The sequence below is a fragment of the Dipodomys merriami genome, unplaced genomic scaffold (assembly GCF_024711535.1).
Source record: "Dipodomys merriami isolate MVZ:Mamm:240054 unplaced genomic scaffold, mDipMer1.0.p SCAF_72, whole genome shotgun sequence".
Classification (NCBI taxonomy): Eukaryota; Metazoa; Chordata; class Mammalia; order Rodentia; family Heteromyidae; genus Dipodomys; species Dipodomys merriami.
The window spans coordinates 6,595,982-6,617,509 of NW_027206313.1; the positions used below are offsets into that span (position 1 = coordinate 6,595,982).

At 44.0% G+C, this 21,528-nt stretch overlaps 1 protein-coding gene across 4 annotated transcripts in view; it reads left to right on the forward strand.

Moving 5' to 3' along the window:
• LOC138818230 (GRAM domain-containing protein 2B) overlaps positions 1-21,528 on the forward strand; it is a 103,069-nt gene that overhangs the window by 73,676 nt on the left and 7,865 nt on the right. For 3 of the 4 annotated variants that reach the window (XM_070009248.1, XM_070009247.1, XM_070009250.1), the window contains exons 2-12: positions 2,075-2,194; positions 5,884-5,995; positions 9,031-9,097; positions 10,358-10,461; positions 11,726-11,821; positions 14,672-14,743; positions 14,831-14,911; positions 17,882-17,993; positions 19,324-19,446; positions 20,538-20,625; positions 20,845-20,949. In XM_070009248.1, coding sequence (XP_069865349.1) covers positions 2,075-2,194; positions 5,884-5,995; positions 9,031-9,097; positions 10,358-10,461; positions 11,726-11,821; positions 14,672-14,743; positions 14,831-14,911; positions 17,882-17,993; positions 19,324-19,446; positions 20,538-20,625; positions 20,845-20,949 — 1,080 coding nt within the window. The remainder of the gene's footprint in view (positions 1-2,074; positions 2,195-5,883; positions 5,996-9,030; positions 9,098-10,357; positions 10,462-11,725; positions 11,822-14,671; positions 14,744-14,830; positions 14,912-17,881; positions 17,994-19,323; positions 19,447-20,537; positions 20,626-20,844; positions 20,950-21,528) is intronic. The other variant, XM_070009251.1, reaches the window with a different exon arrangement.

Below are 21,528 nucleotides of genomic sequence, written 5' to 3' on the forward strand. Positions count from 1 at the left end.
GAAACCTAACACTGAAATGACCCCTAGCTGGAATTTGCTTCTTCTATGAGGCAATGCATAATTAATCCCACACCAATCAACATATAAATGTCCACTGTGAGCACATTATGAGTGTTGTGCTGTGGAGAAGAATGGGAAGCTCCCTGGCTGCCGGAACCTTCGGTAGCCTGCTGGGTAACTGAGGCTTTGAGGAGATGAGTTTGCTGCTCCTGACTGTGCAGTGGGAGGAGACCAGGGAGGACAGAAAGCTTTGAGGAAGATGTGCTCCAGGTAGGATCATGAAGGAGGGAGCCGGTGCCGAAGACAAGCTCAAGTTCAAGAACAAAGGGTGGAAAAATACCTGGATGGGCTCTTTTGAGTGGAACCCACCCGTGTATTTTGCACAGGTGAAATATGCTGAAAGATGCTACTTCAGTATGAATAGAGAGAGGTATACCTTGAGCAGCTCAGCGCTGAGCCAAACTACCACATAGCATTAAGCACTTAGAAAGAACCCTGCACTGCACGAAAGGGCCTGACTAGATCAAGGGTTCTAATCCAGCCCAAGCTGGATGAACTTGCCCTTGCAATTTGGTGCTAGAGCACAGGGCATCTTATCCCCACCAGTCCATGTAATAGGAAGGATATCCCCACACCAAGGGACACTTCTTAGCATGAATGACTCCTGCTAAACACAAGGACAAGACAGCATTTGCTCTGCCTTGAGTCGTAACCTGACCCTGCAGAAAACTTAATATTCAGCTGAAGGCTAAGATGTATCCTTGCCCTCTGCACGAAAGTCTTCCTATGGAAACTTCTCCAGTGGATTTCTGCCCGATGCTTTATGCCTCTGAGACAGGACACCTAGTATGTGCTGCTGTGTCTACCAGCAGCCTGATCAATAACTGCCGTAGATGAAGATTAACTTGTCATAGCAATGCTTGATTTGTGTGTCTTACTTGAGGCTTGTCCACACTGTTCTCATTTCCAAGGGTGTGTGTGTGTGTGTGTGTGTGTGTGTGTGTGTGTGTGTGTGTGTGTGTGTGTGTGTGTGTGTGTGTGTGTGTGTGTGTGTGTGTGTGTGTGATGGGTTCTCTGCTGAACTATGAATCCTTCTTCCATCCTCCCTTCAGTATTCCTTGTCTCTCGTCTTGAAAATGGTCCCCAATTCAGCCACCGATGGGGGGAGTTTACAGAAATTCTACATCCATCACTTTGCTCGTCCATTTACTGGTGGCCTAGTAGGCAGATGCTCTTCACTGGTCTTCTCCTTTACTCCCTTCCATCTCTCATTTTCCATATTTTAATTTTTCTTTTTTTTCATATTTTAATTTTTCTTAAACCTATTAATCCTGACTATATCTTAGACCCTGTGGTTACTGCAAAACTGAGTAGGATTCTCACTTCACCCTAGAGCTCTCTCTCACGGAAGGAAAAATGGATTAATAAGTTATTGGAAGGATGGGGGTGGGTGATGGGTGAGGAAGAAGAGAGAACTGATGAACAAACACCTGGCAGATGGACAGAATGGAATTTGAATCCTGACCAAGACAGTTGGTAGCTCTGTGAACGTGGGCAGGATGGATCTGAGAGCCTCAGGTTTTTGCCTGTAAAACAAAGGTAATAAATCCTGCCTCACCTGCATGGCCTGTAAAGACTATAGACTGTAAAGTAGGGAAGTGCTTGCTTTGCTTGCTTACAACAACAACCCAAACAAAAGGTGGTAAGTGACACAGAGAAGTGCAAATAAAGTGTGTGTGTGTGTGTCAGTGTCATGTGCACTAAGGCCCTCCCAGCTTTACAGCACACATCTAGGCCAGACAGTCTGAGCAGCACAGACCTGCGAGCAGAGCAGGGGCCTGCACACTCAGACATCTACAAGTGGAGCAGGTGTGACCTGCAGCTCTGCCCTTCCAGCTAGAATGGACTAGAAGGGGCTAGAATGGACCCAGGAAAGGTCACAGCCATCCCAGTCAAGCCTATCAGTGAGAACTGAAGATCATTCTGCTCCAAAACACGCAACTGATATGTTCATCGGTCATCCGTCCGCCTCTCTCTGGATGTCTAAGATCAAGTGCTTCTCTCTCTTCTCCAGCTCCGAGGCTGAGAATGGTGTGGAGGACAGAAAGAAAGTGTGCAGGTCCCCGACAGTCCCGTCGCCTGCCCCATCCACAGAAGCTGAATCTCCAGACCAGAAAAAGAGCATCTGCCTGCGGTGAGTCCTCTCTCGGCTCTTTATGTGGGGGCTCTGGTGAAGAGCTGGACTGACTCGAGGCTGACCCTGCCCTGCGAGAGAGCCCAGGGCCTTTCCTGAGAGCAGGGGCTGGCCCTCGCCTCCTGCTCTCATCTCTTCCTGGCAGCCGCTTCCTCGGGGAGCACCGCTGTGCTGATGGATGCGGGCGGGATTCCCACGCTCAGGCGTAGATGGGTGAAGCACCTCAGAGTGCAGCTGTTTTGTTTTGTATTTTGTCTTGTTGGTGGTGTTTGTTTGATCTTTGTGTGTGTTCCTGTGGTGCTGGGGATGGAACGTGGGTCCTAGCATATGCAGGGTAAGTCTTCCACCACCCGACTACATCCCTGGCCCTGCCTTTACGGTACTTATCTCTACTGAAGCCTGTGATTGCCCTCCTTCCCCATTCTGAGAACTGTTCAGACTGCTACTTTCTCTCTCTCCTTCCACCTCTGTTAAGCAATGATGAACTAATTCCTGCTTTTCACTTTCTTTCCTGACCCCCTATCCTTATCATCTCTCCAAATCTGCCTCATTCAGGACCAAGAGTAAGTCTTAACTCTGCCCTCGGTTTCCCTTCGCAGACTCCTGTTTATCTTTGTGTCTGTCTGTCTTGCATGCCTCATTTGTAGCTCTTTCCTTTTCTATAGCCATTTCCCGTCAGCGCATCTCTGCCACCTCACAGGGAGCACCCCACAAGGACACAGAATGTGTCGTTTTCTGTGCGATGCCCGCAACCCTGATGTATGTACTGAAGCTTCCTCGGGCTTTGGATGGCTGCCTTGCTTGCGTAGCTCAGGCGTACAGTCCGTGCCTTTCACAGGGCCCTTACTTGTCTTCATGTAAGGGCCCCTGCGCTGCTGTTTCACGTTGCTTCTGGTTCTGGTCCTGTGCACCTGTAGCAAGTGAGAATCGCATGGTTGACAGGATGCGCTTTACTGAGCTGTTAACCCTTTGCAGTCAGTCATCAGAAGCAGCACTGTCCTACTTGTAGGAGTCCTTAGATTTGTAAAAGATCTGCCCATCTTCTCGGCAGTCCCATCAGCACAGGTTAACTTGAATCGGCATAGTAGTACTATGATAAATGACATCATTTTGTTGGTCCGTGTACGATAGGGTCTCATTGTGTAGCAAAGGCTGGCCTCAAGCTCACTACTGTCCTCTGCACCAGCCTCCTGACTGTTGTGATTACAGAAATAAGCCACTGTAATCAGTTAATGGCTTTTTTTTTTTTACCAGTACTGGTACTAGTCCCTGGCACTCCTGTTGGCTTTTCCACTCAAAGCTAGTGTTCTACCACTTGAGCCACACCTCCTCTTGCTCTTTGCTAATTCATTGAAGATAAGAGTTTCATGGGCTTTTCCACTTGAGCTCACTTCGAACCAGAATCCTCAGAATAGTTAGGATTATAAGCGTGAGCTACCGGCACTCCATTTGGCATTATTATTTTGACTTTCAGAAAAATTTAAGAGGTGGCCATCAGGAGGATCACAATTTGAGGCCAGCCTGAGCAAAATCTTCATGAGACTCTTATCTCAACCAGCTGGGTGAGGTAGTATATACCTGTCATCACAGCCATTTAGGAAGCATAAATAAGAGAATTGAGGTCCAAGCTAGCAAAACCCAAATTGAAAAATAAAGCAAAAGGCCTGGAGGCATGGCTTAAGTGGTATAGCACCTGCCTGTCAGGTCCTACCTGTCTACAAAGCTCTGTTAAATTCCCAAAACTGTCAACAAAATAATTTTATTGTCAAGAAGAGTACAGATGTTTCTTTATAATTTCCAAAACAATGATCTCTAGAATTCCCAGGGAATTTCTATCTGGTGAATAGATTCAGTAACCAGTAGCAGAAATCAAATCCAGCCAAGTGTTGGTGCTCATGCTTGTAATCCTAGCTGCTCAGCTGAGGATGGCAGTTCAAAGCCAGCTTGGACAGGAAAGTCCATGACATACTTCTTCAGTTAATTACCAAAAAGCTGGAAGTGGAGCTGTGGCTAAGTGGTAGAACACCAAGCCTTGAGTGGAAAAGTTAAAGGGCAGAGCCCAAGCCCTGAGTTTAATCCCCATTGCTGGCCTGACAGAGAGAGGGGGTGGGGATCGAATGCATGTGCTTTGATCTACTGACAGGTATTTTACCTGTGATTTGAGCACTGTGGAATCATGAGCTGTTGGGGCTGGAAGAGGCCTGAGATATCCCAGCTGAGAAAACCAGAGACTGATGTCTAACTTCAGTCATTTCTGTCCCTCCATGGCACCCAAATTACTTCAAATTCTTCCTAAATCTACTTTGAACCAAATAAGTAACACAGCCTCATTTTTAGGAATCATAATGAAGAGTTGTGGATGTCACATGTACCATTTTTCTTCCATAAACAATAAAGCAACTACATAACTACAAAACTCATTTATATAGTACCTCTAGAAATCATGCATTCCACTCTAAAATTGCTGCTGTTAGCTTTATGGTTGAAAGGATGCATAAACTTTCTAGATTCTCAGAACTAGAATAATCCTAAAAAGAAAATCTGGGCCTCTGACCGCTGCTTTTAACAGGACAGTGGAAGACTTGGATTTAAATATGTCTCCTTCAGGGTAAATTTGATCAGAAGCTATTTAGACGCATGTATGCCAGCATGTAAATATCACAGTGAATCCCTTTTGAACATAAAATAAAATAAAACTGATAAACACGTTCTTACTCCCCCTCCACATTTCACTTGTACTGTTCTCTCAGTCTGGAATGTTTTGTCTTTCCCTCATATCCATCTCTGCTCTTCCTATTAGGTCCTATATATCTAATGTGTATTGTTCTGTGGATTTCTTCTTCCCTTCCTATTGGTATTGTATCTCCACCCCTATTAGTGCATACTGCTAAATTGTGTACTGCCTGTGTGTGTGCATGCTGGGCTTAAACTCAGACCCTGGGTGCTGCTGTCCCCGAGCTTTATTTGCCCAAGGTTGGCTCTCTACCACTTGAACCACAGTTCTGCTTCCAGCTTTTTGGTGGTTAATTGGAGATAAGAGTCTCATGGACTTTTCTGCCCAGGCTGGCTTCAAACCATAATCTTCAGATCTCACCTAAAGATTATAGGCATGAACCACCAACACCCAGCTATGTACTGACTTTTTAAAAAGCTAATTTTTCGTGCGTGTGTGCGTGTGTGTGTGCTTGTGTGTGTGTGTGTGTGTGTGTGTGTGTGTGTGTGTGTGTGTGTGTGTGTGTGTGTATAGGCTTCCTAAGGATAAAGACTCTTTTGTGTTCCCAAGGCCATCAGCACAATGCCCCTTCTCAATTAATGCTTATTAAATATTAATAGATTCTGGAACAGAATTATTCTTTGTTTTAACCTCAGCTGCAATTTTTATTTAGTAATTTGCCTCAAGTACTCCTCTTTATATTGCTTAAGACACTTTGGAAGTGATATGCTGACTCACATTTCCATCGCTGTTTGTCCCTTTGTAAGTCCCTGTCTCTGCAGTTTGGGATGACAGCCTGCTGAGCCTTGTGCTAGACAAATTCCTTAGTGTCTCAGGAGTGATTATGAATATCTAGAAGAGAAAACCAAATGTTGGGCTCCTTCGTGACATGTGTAATAATAGAGATTTGCTACAATAAATTAATACGTGACACAGACAGTTCATCTTGTGATCTCCCTGGGTTTTACTTCCCCAGGTCAAAATCCAGTTTTGAGGGTGCGACTGTGTCAGGTGACAAGAACGAATGCAAAACAGAAAGCAAAAATGTCCCTAAGACTGAAAGGAAAAAATCTTCATCTTCCAGCCAGGTAAGTGCAAACTGGAATGTATATGGCTTCCAAGACTTACAGTAGTACTGGAGCCAGTAGAGGAAAAAAAAAAGAATCTTAGGGTTCAGCATCCTGCTGGCTATCCCTGACAGAGGCACAAAGCCCAGCAAATTTAGAAAAGCAGATGGGAAACCATTCCTTTGGTCAACTTTTCATCAGTATTAGATTCCACAGCTGACCCTTCCATGCATATGGCTGTGACTTCTAACCCTGATGGGAACCCAGGGAGCTGAGGTCACACAGTCCAGTACTAGTCAGTAACCAGCAGGACAGGGGAAGGTGTGACACCTGTAAGGAAGTTCAGAGTCTAGTAAGAGCACCATGAGAGGCCTGTGCACAGGGTCATCCTGCGCATTGGGTCACGTTTTCCGTGGGTAATTCCAATTCCCTGAAACATGCCCAGACAGGCCACAAAGCCTAATTCTGTGTCACAGAGTCTAACGCTCACGGAGGTCAGAAGTTTGTGAGGTTTTGATTATTTTTTTTGTTTGGTCTTTGGTTTTAATGCTAAGGATTTAACCCAGGACCTTGTGCATGCTAACAACAGTACCAGGATTTACGTGGCTGGTGCTCTACCACTCCAGCCATGTCTCCTGCGTTCCTTTTTGGTAGTTATTTTGGAGATGGATATCTTGGACGTTTCTGTCTGGGCTGACTTTGACCCATGAGCCTCCGGATCTCAGCCTTCTTGAGTAGCTGGGATTCTAGGCAGGAGCCATCACACCCGGTTTTTCTCTTTTTTTGACACATCATCCCTAAATATTTGAATATGTACCTCCTAAGAAGAGGCATTAAAATGAACTACTTTTTGATACACAGAATTTTACTAAATATCAAATTTGTTTTAAGTGTCCACAGTTGTCTTAGTAAAGGATGTCCTTTATAACAGTGTTCTTTTCTTTCTTTATCTTAAGGATCCAGTCAGGAGTCAAAATACTGAATTTATGTTACTGTGGTTTTAAGCTACATCAGTCCTACTATATTTGTTTTTTATTTATTACACTGATATTTTTTTAACAGTCCATGGCCTAGAATATATATTTTTTCTCTCTCTTTTTTTTTTTCCTGTCAGTTATGGGGCTTGAACCTGGGGCCTGGGCATTACCCTTCAGCTCTTTTGCTCAAGGCTAACACTCTACCCCTTTGAGCCACACTGCCACTTCACCACTTTGGGCTTTTACTGAGGAGTTTATTGAGGATAAGAAAGCCCAAGCTGGCTTTGAACCACAATCCTCAGGTCTCAGCCTCCTGAGTAGCTAAGATTATAGACATGAAGCACCAGCTCTTAGCACTTTTCTTTTTTTCTTTCTCTTCCTTCCTTTTTCTTGTTTTCTCTTCTTCCTCTTTTTTCTCTCTTTCCCTCTTCCCTTTTTTATCTTTATTGTTAACTTTTTGTAGTACCAAGTGTTGTTCATAGGATCTCCACACGTTAAGTAAGTACCCTACCTACCATTGAGCTAACATCCCAGCCTTTGCTTTTCTTAATCTTGAGAAAGTGTCCCTATATAGTCCAACTTGCCTAACTTTCTCCTTTTGCCTCAGTCTTCCTGGTGCTGGGATTTCAGGCACACACCACCATGCCTAACTGGCCTAGGATATTTTTAATTAAGGCTGAAACCGGGGCTGGGAAGGTGGCTCAGTGGTAGAGCGCTTGCCTTGCATGCATGAGGCCCTGGGTTCAATTCCTCAGTGGCGCTGTGGCTCAAGTGGTAGAGCGCTCGCCTTGAGCTGAAGAGCTGAAGGACAGCGCCCAGGCCCAGAGTTAGGCCCACGACCGGGCCCAAAAAAAAAAAAAAAAATTAAGGCTGAAACCAAGACTCTCTTGTAGCCATGAAAACCAAAATCTCAGTGTCCCTCCCCACCAGTGCAGAGTTGAGGATTTGAAAATTCACATGTCAGCTAAAATGGAGATCTAGGACTAGACTCACTTTCAACCAAAGTTCCAGGGTTCTGCTGCAAAATGTACTCTTAGGAAGCAGCAGTTAGTGTAGGTTGTGTAAAGTGACTTGCAGGGACCATCTAGCATTTTGATGACCTGGTCTGGAACTTTCTTTTACTGCAGTAAGGCTAGTTGTGTGGTTGAAACCACTCGTGGTGTGCATAAGAAAGCACCGAGGGCGGACTTGGGAGCATCCCTGTCTCCTTATCAGACTTTGTCTTCCGCAGATCCTGCAGGGCAGCGGGGCGTCTTGTGGAAGAGGGGAGGGAGGACCACACTCTGCCTCCTAGCAGCCCTGTGCTGTGACATCTACGGCTAGAGTGAGAATGCTAGGCTTTCCTAGGGTTGTTGTGAAAACATTTTACAAACTAGATTGCTGGAGACAGAGGCTTTAAAAATGAAGCTGTTCCCCACACTTCCGACTCCTTCCCCTTCCAGTGCCCTGCAGAGTCCAGTCTTTTATTTGAAATACTACTTGCCCTGCCTTGATGGAGGAAAGGCTTTCACCACGGTTTAGTCATAGTCTATACAACAGAACCCAAGCAAGGGCTCTTGAGACCCATAATGCCAGGAAGCCCTTGACATCCCTCTAAAGCCGGAAGTGGTTTTGCTCTCTGTCACAGAAGAGGCTCAGGAGAGTTAAGTGTCTAGACTCTGGTCACACACCAAGGAAGCGATGGAGGCAAGACTCAAGTTCAGGTTTATTTCAGTGCAAAACTTTTAGCCCTTACTTTTCAGAGGGCACTTACTTACATACGTACATGTGAGAACCCAGAATCTTCCCTAGTGAGATGGCTTAGAATCGGATCCCATTTTTTTAATCAGCAACATTCTTGTCTGGTCCTGATACTTCAATGTCCACTAGCTGCTTAGTTAGTAAGTTCAACAAAGTGCCCATCATGTTAGATAATGAACGTCTCTGCTCCTGTGTTTTACTGAAGATGACAGAGGATGAATTGGTGGTTTAAAAAAAAGTGTTAGTGAGGAAACACTTGTTCTTTAATGTATACCAAAGCTCAGAATTGTGGTGCTGCCCGACAAGAAGTTAAGTGCTGTCTGTATTCTGTTTTCACAGTACAAGGCAAACATGCATTTTCACAAGTTGTTCCTTGAAGTCCCAACCGAGGAGCCTCTGAGACAAAGTAAGTTCTGACACGTTTGAAAAGTTGGTAAGTAGTTGTGGGGGAGGGCACTTTCTAAGACTGTTTCACCCAGAAGAACAGAATGGAGCCATAATGCCAGATGTAGTCACCTTACATTAAAACACTGAAAAAGAAGTCAAACACTAGTGGCTTACGCCTGTAATCCCAGCTACTCAAGAAGCTGAGAACTGAGAATTCCCCTTTTGAAGCCAGCTTGGACAGGAAAGTCATGAAACATTTACCTCCAATTAAACACCAAAAAGTTGGAAGCATAGCTGTGGCTCAAGTGGTAGAGTGCTAGCCTTGAGTAAGAAAGCTAATGGACAGTACCCAGGCCCTGAGTTTAAGCCCCAGTACCAGCATACTGTAAAGAAGAATGAGAAAGCTGATAAGGAATCATCCAGAACTGTTCCACCATGGCCTCCCTGCCTTCTGTGTTGATTGCTGAAATGTCTGCAATTGAATCATGGTAGGAGTTAGGATACGGGCCTGGACTGAGGTTAAGTGCATGCTCCAGTGTGAGTGCACAGAGCTGTAGGTAATGCCAGAGCTAGCCAGGATGTGGTGGTCACATCAAAACAGCCTCGCAGCAAGCAAGTTCAGCAGGGGCCCATCATGGGCCTTGAGGTTCAGTTCCAGCCTGTCTGCTTCCCAATGATAAAGCAAGCTGCTGGGTTCCAACTGTGGTGTCCGGGCAAAAGGAGCCATCATGTGTTCTTGCCCCCAGTGGAAGCAACTGGCTCATCATTAATGAGCATCTGGGAAAGAAGGCCAGACGGCCCTGTTAGCACAAGGCTGGCAGGCGGCTGTCCCAAATCCTGGAGTTTTCCTGAAGCATCATCCTTGGTTTCTCATGGGCAGTGGCAGATTTGTCGTCCATTTTGATTGCCATTCTGAAGTCTCTAAGACTGTGAATTCAAAAACAAACTCTAGTCACCAGTTTTATTCCACTAAAGATGACTAAAGAGCCAAGCATGGTAGGCCACAATTGTAATCTGAGCACTCATTAGAGTTGTGTAGAAGGATCACAAACTACATGGACTCCACAACAAGACCCTGTCTCAGGAAAACAAAACAAGAAACAGTAGAAAGAAAAGCCTGAAAAGGAGGTGCTAGAACGCAAGGGTACAGTGCTTATCTCTAATCTCTATTATCTCTATCCCTAAATCAGCAAAACATATGCAGGTTTTATTTTAAGTGGAAATGATGTTTTCATGGGACTTCTAAATGATGTTACTACATCTGTCTGTTTCCTCCCAGGTTTTACATGTGCTCTACAGAAAGAAATACTGTACCAAGGAAAGCTCTTTGTATCAGAGAACTGGATTTGTTTTCATTCCAAGGTCTTTGGAAAAGACACTAAGGTTAGTGTAAAGACTAGAAATGACATCTAGCGGTGGTGGTATATAGCTCAAGTGATAGGCGCTTGTCTGGCAAGCACAAGTCCCTAAGTTTAATACCTTATGAAGGAGAATGTGGGAGGGAGACTAGGAGGAACAGAACGAGGGCAATTCTACATATTCAAGTTCAGTGTGTCTTCATCAGACTTACCCATCGGTCCTGCTCTCCTTCCCATCTGCTCATTTCAAATCCCGCTTCCTTTATGACATCTTGCTCTATCCTTGTCCGGTTTCCTTTTCCACTCAAATTATTTTAAATTTCATAGCATGATTGTGTCTCTTGTTGAGGATCCGAACACTGCAGAAATAAATGCACCCAGATGACACAAACTTGCCTCTTTCCCTATGTGGCAGGTTCACTCATTTCCTTACATATGCACACACGCACCATGCCGTGATGATCCCGCCCCATATCCTGAGTCCTCTTTACCCAGGTGTCACCTGTGATGCTTACGTCATTCCTATGGGAGGGTGCCATAATTTGCTTCATTTCAAATGAATTTAGAACTTGCAGGTGTGGCTCACGTGGTAGAGTATTAGTCGTGTCAAAAGCCGGGTGAATATGGGAGGCCCTGGGATCACGCCCTGGCATGAACACATTCTTTTTAAAGAATTTGCATGTTTGAAACCAAAACACTTTTTAACATATCTGTTTTTGCACTGTGTTCGTACCAGCTCCCAGGAGAGAAGGGGTCAGGGCTGTAAATGAGCATGTAAGGCACCGTCTGGGGAAATCACACACCTGTACCCCCAGGTATGTGCCTGCCGGTGCACACCTCTTCCTCCTCATTAAATATGGGTGTGGGGAAACTGAGGTATGTGACATCCTGAGTGTAAGAAAAAAGCAACAGGACACGGTCATTTGCCTCCTGCCACGCCTTCCCCAACTCTCCCGTAAAGAAGGGAAAATCTAATCTTCACCCATTCACACTGCCTAGAGTCAGAGAGAATCCCTCCTGGGCCTGTGTAATCTCTGAGTTTTCAGTCACTCTACCGCTGACTGTGAATCATGGAGGGTTTTTAGGTGGGCTGGTTTATTTTCGTTTTGTTTTTTGTTGCTATTTGTTTTGGTTTTGGTCTGGTGCTGTGTTAAGCTAGAACCCAGGTTCTGGGTGCTGTCCATTAGCATTTTCCCTCAATGCTAGTGCTCGACCAATTGAGCCTCCTTCTGGCTTTTTGATGGTTAATTGGAGTCTCAGCCAGTATTAAGTTGGTTCTTCTGTTTCAGATCACTATTCCAGCTTTCTCAGTAACCCTAATAAAGAAAACCAAAACTGCTCTCCTGGTGCCAAATGCTCTGATCATAACAACAGTCACAGACAGGGTAAGTACTCCAAGAGCAAGACTACTACCTCTCCCTCTGGCCTGCTCTGGACTCCTTTGCCTTATAAACCTTCTGCTGACAGTCGCTAGGACCCTGCGCCGTAAATATTATCATCTGTTGTAATGTCTGAGGCAGATTATCTTCTAGAAAGTGCATTTGTACAAGTATAGTGTAGAGACATCTATGGAATATCATTTCCCCCACAAGATGGTATATTCTAACATAATTTTTGCCAAGTTTGAATTTCCTGCTGATTTAAATGGATTTGCCTGATAGAGGGCCAAAACAAATAAACAAACCAAAAAAAACCCTCCCGAGTTTCCTTCCCCTAACATCTTTTTCATCAGGACAAATTGATATATCCAGTTAATTTATTATTACTTAAGTGGAAACAATAACAACCACCTGCTTTCAGGGTGAGGCAGGATGATACTGGGAAATCCTGGGATGAGGCAACTATCTCCTCATAACCCCAGTCGGCTCCTCCCCAGAGCCACCCCGCATGCGTGAACCCCAGGCCTATTCTGCAAGTGCAGCTTCAGGATGAGCTCCAGGGATTCTCCTGGCTGCCCGGTGCCTGAGCAGCCTGCCTTCTGCCCAGATCATTGAGCCGCTCTTCGTTTTTGGGCTATCTCAGGCACGTGCAGTCAGAAATGCTTCCATTGGAAACAGTATTTGTTTTAGCTTAATACAAGAAAGGGAGTAGAGGGATTTGGTTACTCATTTACATTAGAAACCATTTTTTAATCTTATACCTGCTATTTTTATGGCAGCATAAAAGTTATATTCAGTTTTTTATCCTACTGGATAACTTAGGAGAAAAGAAATGGAAAGATAAAAGAGGCTAGTCTGAAAATAAGCTAAGTATGTATTTTAGGATTTTTTTAAAATAGTAATCCTACTACTACTCATGGTCAGGCATAAATCAAGGGCTTTCTTTGTTCTTATTTAATCCCATTCTCTCATCCCGTAAGGAAAGCACAGTTCAACAATTTTCCCAATGGCATTCACTTAGCATCGCAGTTAAAATTTACAACTAGATCTGTCTAATGCCACAACCCACAGTATTAATTACTTTGGAATATGACAAGTATTTGTTACTTGTTACATTGGAAATGATATCAACGTCTTTTATTGGCAAATGAGGAGGATCAGCACAAAATCCTGGGATTTTTTCCCCCCACATAAATGGATGAATATTTTGAATATTTTCTGAATGTTCCATTTATGGTAAATGTTTCCCATCTATCATTTGCCCCCAAATTATATGTCTACCTCAGATTTTACCCCATTCCCATAGCTCACTTGCAAGCACCCACTAGAAATCTCCATATTTGTATAAGGAAGAATCCAGAGGTGGCTTGGGAAAAATGAGCCCACAAAGCAGAGCCGCTGGGAAGTTTGCAGCGGAAATCTGGGTCAGGGCAGAGAAAGCGGGCCCGTGGGAATTCTTCAATACCCTCCAAAACAAAAACCAGATTGAAGAGAGAGAGACTCCAAGGACACTGCCGATGTCACAGCGCCCATGCCTTTCCAGGCTTTTGTGTGGCACTTTGGTCATACTTTTAAAGGCTTCATTTGACCTACATTTCTTTATTACTGCTCCTAAATAGAGTTTAGGGATTTTTTTTTTGTTGCTATTTTGGAAGGACTATACTTGCTTTATTCCAGAAAAGCAATAAAAACAGTGTTTGAATGAGGAAACTAAGAATATAAATGAGAGAATGGTCTGTGTCTTTTAAAAACATAAAAACTGTAGAGCAATCCTTTTTTTGTTTTTTGTTTGGTTTTTTTTTTTTGGGTACGGTCGTGGGGCCTGAACTCTGGGCCTGGGCGCTGTCCCTCAGCGCTTCAGCTCAAGGCTAGCGCTCTACCACTTGAGCCACCTGCCACTTCCAGCTTTTTTTTTTTTTGCTTATGTGGTGCTGAGGAATCGAACCCAAGGCCTTATGCATGCAAGGCAAGCGCTCTACCACTGAGCCACCTTCCCAGCCCGAGCAATACTTTTTTTAATGTGTGTATGTGCCAGTCCTGGCACTTGAATTCAAGGCCTGGATGCTGTCTCTTAGATACTTTGCTCAAGGCTAATGTTCTACCACATGAGTCATATCTCCACCTCTAGCTTTTTGCTGGCTAAATGGTATAAGAGTTTCAAGGATTTTTTTGCCTGGGCTGGCTTTAAATTGTAATCTTTTTTTCTTCTTTTTTTTTTTTGGGGTCCAGTCGTGGGGCCTGAACTCTGGGCCTGGGCACTGTCCCTCAGCTCTTCAGCTCAAGGCTAGCACTCTACCACTTGAGCCACAGCGCCACTTCTGGCTTTTTTCTTTTTGCTTATGTGGTGCTGAGGAATCGAACCCAGGGCCTCAGGCATGCAAGGCAAGCGCTCTACCACTGAGCCACCTTCCCAGCCCTTAAATTGTAATCTTAAATCTCAACCTCCAATTACAGGCATGAGCCACTGTGTGTGTGTGTGTGTGTGTGTGTGTGTGTGTGTGTGTGTGTGTGTGTGTGTGTGTGTGTGTGTGTGTGTGTGTGTGTGTGTGTGTGTGTGTGTGTGTGTGTGTGTGTGTGTGTGTGTGTGTGTGCTGTCCCTCAGTTTTTTTGCTCAAGGCTAGAGTTCTACCACTTGGGCCACAGCTGCCCTTCGGATTTTTGGTCCTAAATTGAAGGTAAGAGTCTCACAGACTTTCTTGCCTGGGCAAGAACCCTCAGATCTTAGCTTCCTGAATAGCTAGGATTACAGGTATAAGCCACCTGGGCCTGGATTACAGATATTATTTTGAACTCTGAACTTTTTCATCTCCTCAAGAGGTTCTTTGTTAATCATGATTTTTTTTTTTTTTTTTTCAGTACATATTCGTCTCCTTACTCTCCAGAGATTCCACATACAAACTGCTCAGATCTGTGTGTGGACACTTAGACGTGAGTGTGGCGTCCTGAGCCTCCATTCCTGTATTTTGTATGGTTTTGTGGTTGGTCTAGTTTTTCACGTTGTTTCAATAATTTCAGAATTCGAGTGTTGGTAACAGTCCCAATCCATCTTCTCCTGAAAACAGCTTCCGGGAAGACCGCCCTTCATCTTTGCCTCTGGTGAGTTGCCTACATAGCTATCTAAAGGCAAAAGGAGTGTGTCCCACAATGCACTATGCCTACACCGTGAGCAGGGCTGGGGAAAACATAGGAGCAGAGTTTTTGAGGCCCAGATGAAGAAACAGAGCATATCTTTCCTGGAGAAGAACCACAGGAGGCCATAAGCTTGTTTGTCATAGTTGAGAGTTGTTCTGCAGAAGATAAAGTTCTACACGATAGTAGGTTGTGATGGTGAGCCACCCATTCATAAGGTCTGCTTTGTTTCTCTCACATACTCTAAGCAAGTGCTCAACTCCTCACCTACATCCACAACCAGTAACATCATTCAAAGAGAGTCACAAGTCTGTATGAGGTAGGGCACAACTCATACCACAAAGCACTGTACACACTCTCTGTGACAAACTGGGAAATATCAGGCCCTCACACCTATAATCTCAGAAACTCAAGACTGAGATCTGAGGATCCTGCCTTACAGCCAGCCCAAGTAGAAAAATCCAAGAGCCTTTTATCTCTATTTAATCAGAAAAAAAAAACAGAAGTGGAGGTGTGGTTCAAGTGATAGAGCACCAGCCTAGGGCTGGGAAGGTGGCTCAGTGGTAGAACGCTTGCCTTGCATGCCTGAGGCCCTGGGTTCGATTCCTCAGCACCACATAAGCAAAAAGAAAAAAGCCGGAAGTGGCGCTGTGGCTCGAGTGGTAGAGCGCTAGCCTTGAGCTGAAGAGCTGAAGGACAGCACCCAGGCCCAGAGTTCAGGCCCCACGACCGGACCCAAAAATAAAAAATAGAGCACCAGCCTTGAGCAAAATAAGCCAAGGCAGTGAGTTCAAGCCCCAGGACTGGCACACACACGCAAAAAAAATGTGCATTTATTTATTTAGATTCAAAGCATGTTCACAAGTGGAGCATGGTGGTACATGCCTGTAATCTCAGCACTCAGAAGTTTGAGACAGGAATTGGAGACTAAACCCTGGGCCACATTTGAGACACTGTCTCAAATTTAAAAAAAAAAAAAAAAGTGATTACGGAAAAACTTGTCAAAGAATGTTCATTTTGAGTTGTAACCTCTCGGTACAACTACATAAAAGTTATTAAAAAGAATTGTTCATTATTCATAATGACCAAAATGTGAGGAGGAAGAGCCTAATGTCCTTCATCTAATGAATAGATCTTTTAACATGATTTATATACACAAAGGAATAATGTCTAGCCATAAAAAAGAAAGAAATGCTGATACATTGTTACCGAGAGGCTCCACTTTGAAAACATTATACTAAGTGGGGAAAACAGGACCACATATTGTACGATTCCATTTACAAATGCTCTTCTGCAGATGATAAGTTTCCATCCTAATAAGCCCAGCATGGGTTGAAAATCCCATGAAAAATGCATTTTATAGACCTAACATTGTGCCTTAGCCACACAGCACAGTATACCATAGAACATTGCTCAGTTCCCTTCACAGTCACGCTGCTGCCCAGGAACTGTTTTCTGTCACTTCCTGACATTGTAAGAGAGTCTTGCAAGGTATCACACTTTCCATAAAGTCAAAACAATTAAATATGAACGCTTGGAATGTGGCAAGCCTGGTTTTACCTGTGGGTCCCCACAGTCATGTTTGGTCACCAGGCAAGTTCAGTCGCTGCCCACATTCAGTTCCTTGATGTATTGACATGCCAGCCTCATGACATGGCTATGGAGATTAAATGTAATTTTATAAGCAGTTTTGCATAATCTTAAACAGAATAGGCATTTGATAAAGTTGAAGAGCTTTGATGTTTTAATTTTCCTTCCTCCTATAATTGTTTTGGGGGGTCCTAGTACTGAGGCTTGAACTCACACTCTCCCTTAGCTTTTCCACTCAAGGCTGGTACTCTACCACTTGGGCTTCTGCTTCATTTCAGCTTTTTGCTGGATAATTAGAGAAAAGAGTCTCTGGGCCTTTCCTGCCTGAACTTTCTGCTTCATTTCAGCTTTTTGCTGGATAATTAGAGAAAAGAGTCTCTGGGCCTTTCCTGCCTGAACTAACTCCAAATTCAGAACCTCAGATCTCAGTTCCCTGAGCCACTAGTACACAGACACACACACACACACACACACACACACACACACACACACACCTGTAAATTCTTAAATGAAATTGACACACACACACACACACACACACACACACACACACACCTGTAAATTCTTAAATGAAATTGAATTTAATTTAAATAACCAAAGACAGGACAGCAAGTTCAAGGGGAAAAGCTGTCACAAGGTGAGTCTCTTCTTTGGCAGCTGCCGGAATTGCTAAAAGCTCAACCTAATTGTATCTTTGCCAGGACATTTTCATGACACCACCTGGGACCTCCGTTAGAGGAGCTGGTGGTTTCCCAAGCAGAACCACTCTGCTTTGTCTCTTGCTTCCCTGTCACCGTTCTATAATAAATGTCATGTGTCTGACCTGTTTTGATTGATCTAGGGGGATTAAGGAGCTTCTAATTTTCTTGGTCCAATTTGCAACCTGCTTTTCCTTTTCTGCTTTCCGTATTTTCTGTAAACAATACTTTAGCAATATGTGCTCTTTTTTTTTAAAACATGGATTCAAACTTGGATCCTTGACTTTCTGTTCACGTTTTCTTTTTGTAAAGTGTCTAGAGCAGTCCATTTTCCTTATTACAAAGCATTAATGAAGCTTCTCTAGTTTCAAGCTTGGATGCTTTTACACCATTAACATTCTAGTGTTGTTGTTTTTTTCTAGCTATTTGTTATTGCAAACAAGTTGGCTACTGTCTCTTGGCAGGATTCTAACCAGCCAGAAGAATCTCAGTTTCAGTAACCAGAAACTGATGAGTTAGGAAAATCCCAGTAGTAGAGGGCAGTCCCTTTTTTCCCCATATTCTGTGGGTCAAGTGAGAGTGAGCCAGGGCTTATGAAGGCCTGCCCTTCACGAATAAAGAACATTCTACTGTCACTGTGTCCCTGCAGGACTTCAATGATGAATTCTCAGACCTCGATGGAGTGGTTGAACAAAGAAGGCAGGACATGGAAGGATACAGCAGTTCGGGTTCTCAGACTCCAGAATCAGAGAACTCCCGAGGTCTGGAAAATCTTTGTATCTTGTCTCAAACTTAACTCCCCGCAAAACACGCACAGCCCACTCCGCACTCTTCCTATTTAACAGATGCAGAGGGAGTCTGAAAGGGGGTATTGAAAGTTCAAAGAAAAGGAAATGTCTTTCTAGAGTAAAAACTCATTTCCTTTTTATGTGTATTTAAGAAATGTCTCATTAGTTGACAGAATGAGCCAGATATGGTGTTGTGCTCAGGAGGCAAAAGCAGGAGGATCAAAAGTTTGAGGCCAGCCTGGGCTATGAAGCAAGTTCCAAAACAGCCTGGGGCATTCACAAGATCCTGTCTCCGAAGTGTCAGTGTGGCTCCAGTGGCAAAGTGCCAGCCTTGAGCAAAAAAAAAAAAGCCAAGCAAGAGCATAAGGCCCTGAATTCAAACCCCAGAACAGCGCGCACGAATGCACGTGCGTGCGCGCGCGCGCACACACACACACACACACACACACCACACAAAGACATTCTATTAGGATGACAGTGTGCACTGTTTTCTTACCTCTCGCTGCAGTAATAGTATCCACTGTTGTGGCTTCAGCCACAACTGCTCCAGGATCACTTTATTACTTATTTGCTTGAGCATTGGGTTTGAATCCACCCACCTCACCCCACTTGTGCCAGTCCGTGTATATTCTTGGCCGTTGTACAGATTCAGAATTTATTTGTTTTATCCAGATGCTAGTGGCTGACACCACTAATCCTAGCTACCACGGAGAATGATATTGGAGGACTGGGATTCAAAGCCAGCCTGGGTTGGCTTTGAACCACCGAAAAGCTCAGCTAAGCCAGGTGTCAGTCACTCACCCATGCCTGTATTTCTAGCTACTCAGGAGGCTAAGATCTGAGGATCAAGGGTCAAAGCCAGTCAGGCAGAAAGTCCATGACATTCTTATCTTCAATTAATCAGCAAAAAGCTGGAAATGGATCTGTGACTCAAGTGGTACAGCACCATCCTTAAGCAAAACATCTAAGACACAGTACCTACCCAGGCCCTTAGTTCAAGCCCCAGCCCCAGTAGCAACACACACACACACACACACACACACACACACACACACACACACACACACACACACACACACACACACACACACACACACACGCTCAATTGGAGGTGTGGCTTAAGTAGTAGAGCTCCAGCCAAGCAAGTAAGCTGAGTTGTATGCAAATGCCTGAGTTCAAAACCACCACCACCACCGCCCAAAAAAAAAAAAAAAGAAGGAAAAGAATTGATTTGCTTTGTGGTTGATGCTGTTTTCAAATCCATCTGGGAACAAACTGACCCCACCTCACTTTGGCTTGGTAGACTTCCACGTGACAGAATCCCAGACAGTTCTGAATGCCACCAAAGGGGAGGCAAAACCACCTCGGGCCGACACCCATTTGAACAGAGTGCCTGATGGCAAAGCCAAGACCCTTCCCACACATGGTAAGGAACTGAAGGTTTTATGGACACGGGGCGATTTCTGTTTGAATTTTGTGTGTGTGCTGGTCCTGGGACTTCAACTCAGAGTCTAGGTGCTGTTCCTGAGCTGCTTTTTGCTCAAGGCTAGCGTTCTACCACTGGAGCCACAGCTCCCTTCTGGAATTTTCATTAGTGTGTTGGGAGTCAGAGTCTCACAGACTTGCCTGGCCAGGCTGGTTTCCAACTGCGATCCTCAGATCTCAGCCTCCTGAGTAGCTAGGATTACAGACTTGAGCCACCAGCACCTGGCTGTTTGGAACTTCTAAAGAGTCCCAATGTTTCGTTTATATGACTCCTTTCATATTCCTCCTCCCCTCCTATTGTAGGTCTCTGCATAGTCTCACTTATTCATTCAACAAATAGCATCCAGCTCTGAATTCACTAGGTGATCGGCCTCTCATATTCTCCCTTTATGAAAGTTGCTTCATTATCCCAGTTACTTTGAAATGATAATCCACAGTTTTGATGGTAAAACTCAGATTCTTTTTTTTTTTGCTAATTGTTCTAGTCACTAGTTGTTAGTTATACTGGCATAAGAGCTCGGAAGGTCTTTTCTTGTTCTCCAGTGACTCCATATGTCCCCAGAGAAACCCTTCATAAAATAGACATAGAGAAAAACTGTTGAACAAAACTGTTGGAAAGTCTTGAAGCTACTGGCTAAAATAGCCACTGGGAGGCTTGGTTGATGTTTTCTTTACTTAGGAATGACAAGTACCTCTTGAAAGAAGTATACTGCATTATGGTGTTAAACTGTTAGTGTGTGTGTGTGCATGTGTGCATATGCTGGTACTGGGGCTTGAATTAGGGGCCTTAGCACTGTCCTTAGCTTTGTCACTCAAAGCTGAGCTCACCACTTGAACCATAGCTTCACTCCTGGCTTTTTTTTTTTTTGGTGGTGGTGGTAGTGGTTAATTGGAGATAAGAATCTCAGGGATTTCTCTGCCCAGGCTAACTTAGAACCTGTAAGATCTCAGCCTCCTGACTAGCTAGGATTAAAAGCATGAGCCTCAGGTTCCTGGTCTTAAACTGCTCCTTTTTTGTTTTTAACCCAACAGGTCAGTCAGAAACAATTGGAATCTTACCTAAAGTCAAGTCTGAGAAATGTCCAGCTGTTCAACATATTCTTATAATCTATGCAATTGTGTAAGTAATCTCTTGACTAGTAAGTATAGAAGTGAATGATTCAGTTCTCTAAATAAATCTCCACATGGAATCTTTATAGCACCGGGCTTCAAAAGGCATTTTCAATATCTCTTTAGCCAAGTTATTTTGGAAAATCCTTCCAGTGTAGGACGTTATTGTGTTTCTGTTATCAGGTGGTTGCCATTAACTTATTGGAAATTTCTTGTTGTTCCTTTCCAGTGTGTGTGCACTTATCATCTCCACTTTCTACATGAGATACAGAATTAACACTCTGGAGGAGCAGCTGGGGTCCCTGACATCCACTGTGGACACCCACAGTACTGAGTAAGACCCTCCCCTCCAGCCCACATCTGTTCCCTGCTCAGATTAGTCCAATTCACTGGAGCTTAGTTAGCATCCTGCTTAGCAAATATGAATCGAGAACACACTCTCTAGGAGACATTGGGTTAAGTGTATATGTGAACAGTAAAGAGGTAGCAGGGCCATAGAAATAAATGACCTACCCCTGCACTATTCCTGAATTACAGTGTCACCAAGGAAACAGACAGAAGCACACTTAACACTGAATTATCTGCCTCTGTTATCCTAAGACATGATGGTATCTTCAGCCTATTTATTAGACTATACAAGTTTGTCTTTGTGATATGGCAGTGAAAGAAGCAATTCAAGTAACTCAGCATGTGTCAGCAAGCATGAGCATCATGCATATTAAATTAACTTATTGACAAACTTCTTGACCACTATAAATGTTCATCTGTTTACTAGTCAGTTGAATACATCTATAAAGGCTTTAGTCATGCGTCACTTTTCAACATGCCTAACCTAATTAAATCTATTCAGACATATTATTTCCCAAACCATATTTACCTGAGGATTTTGTTGTATTGAATGAAAAATAAAGTT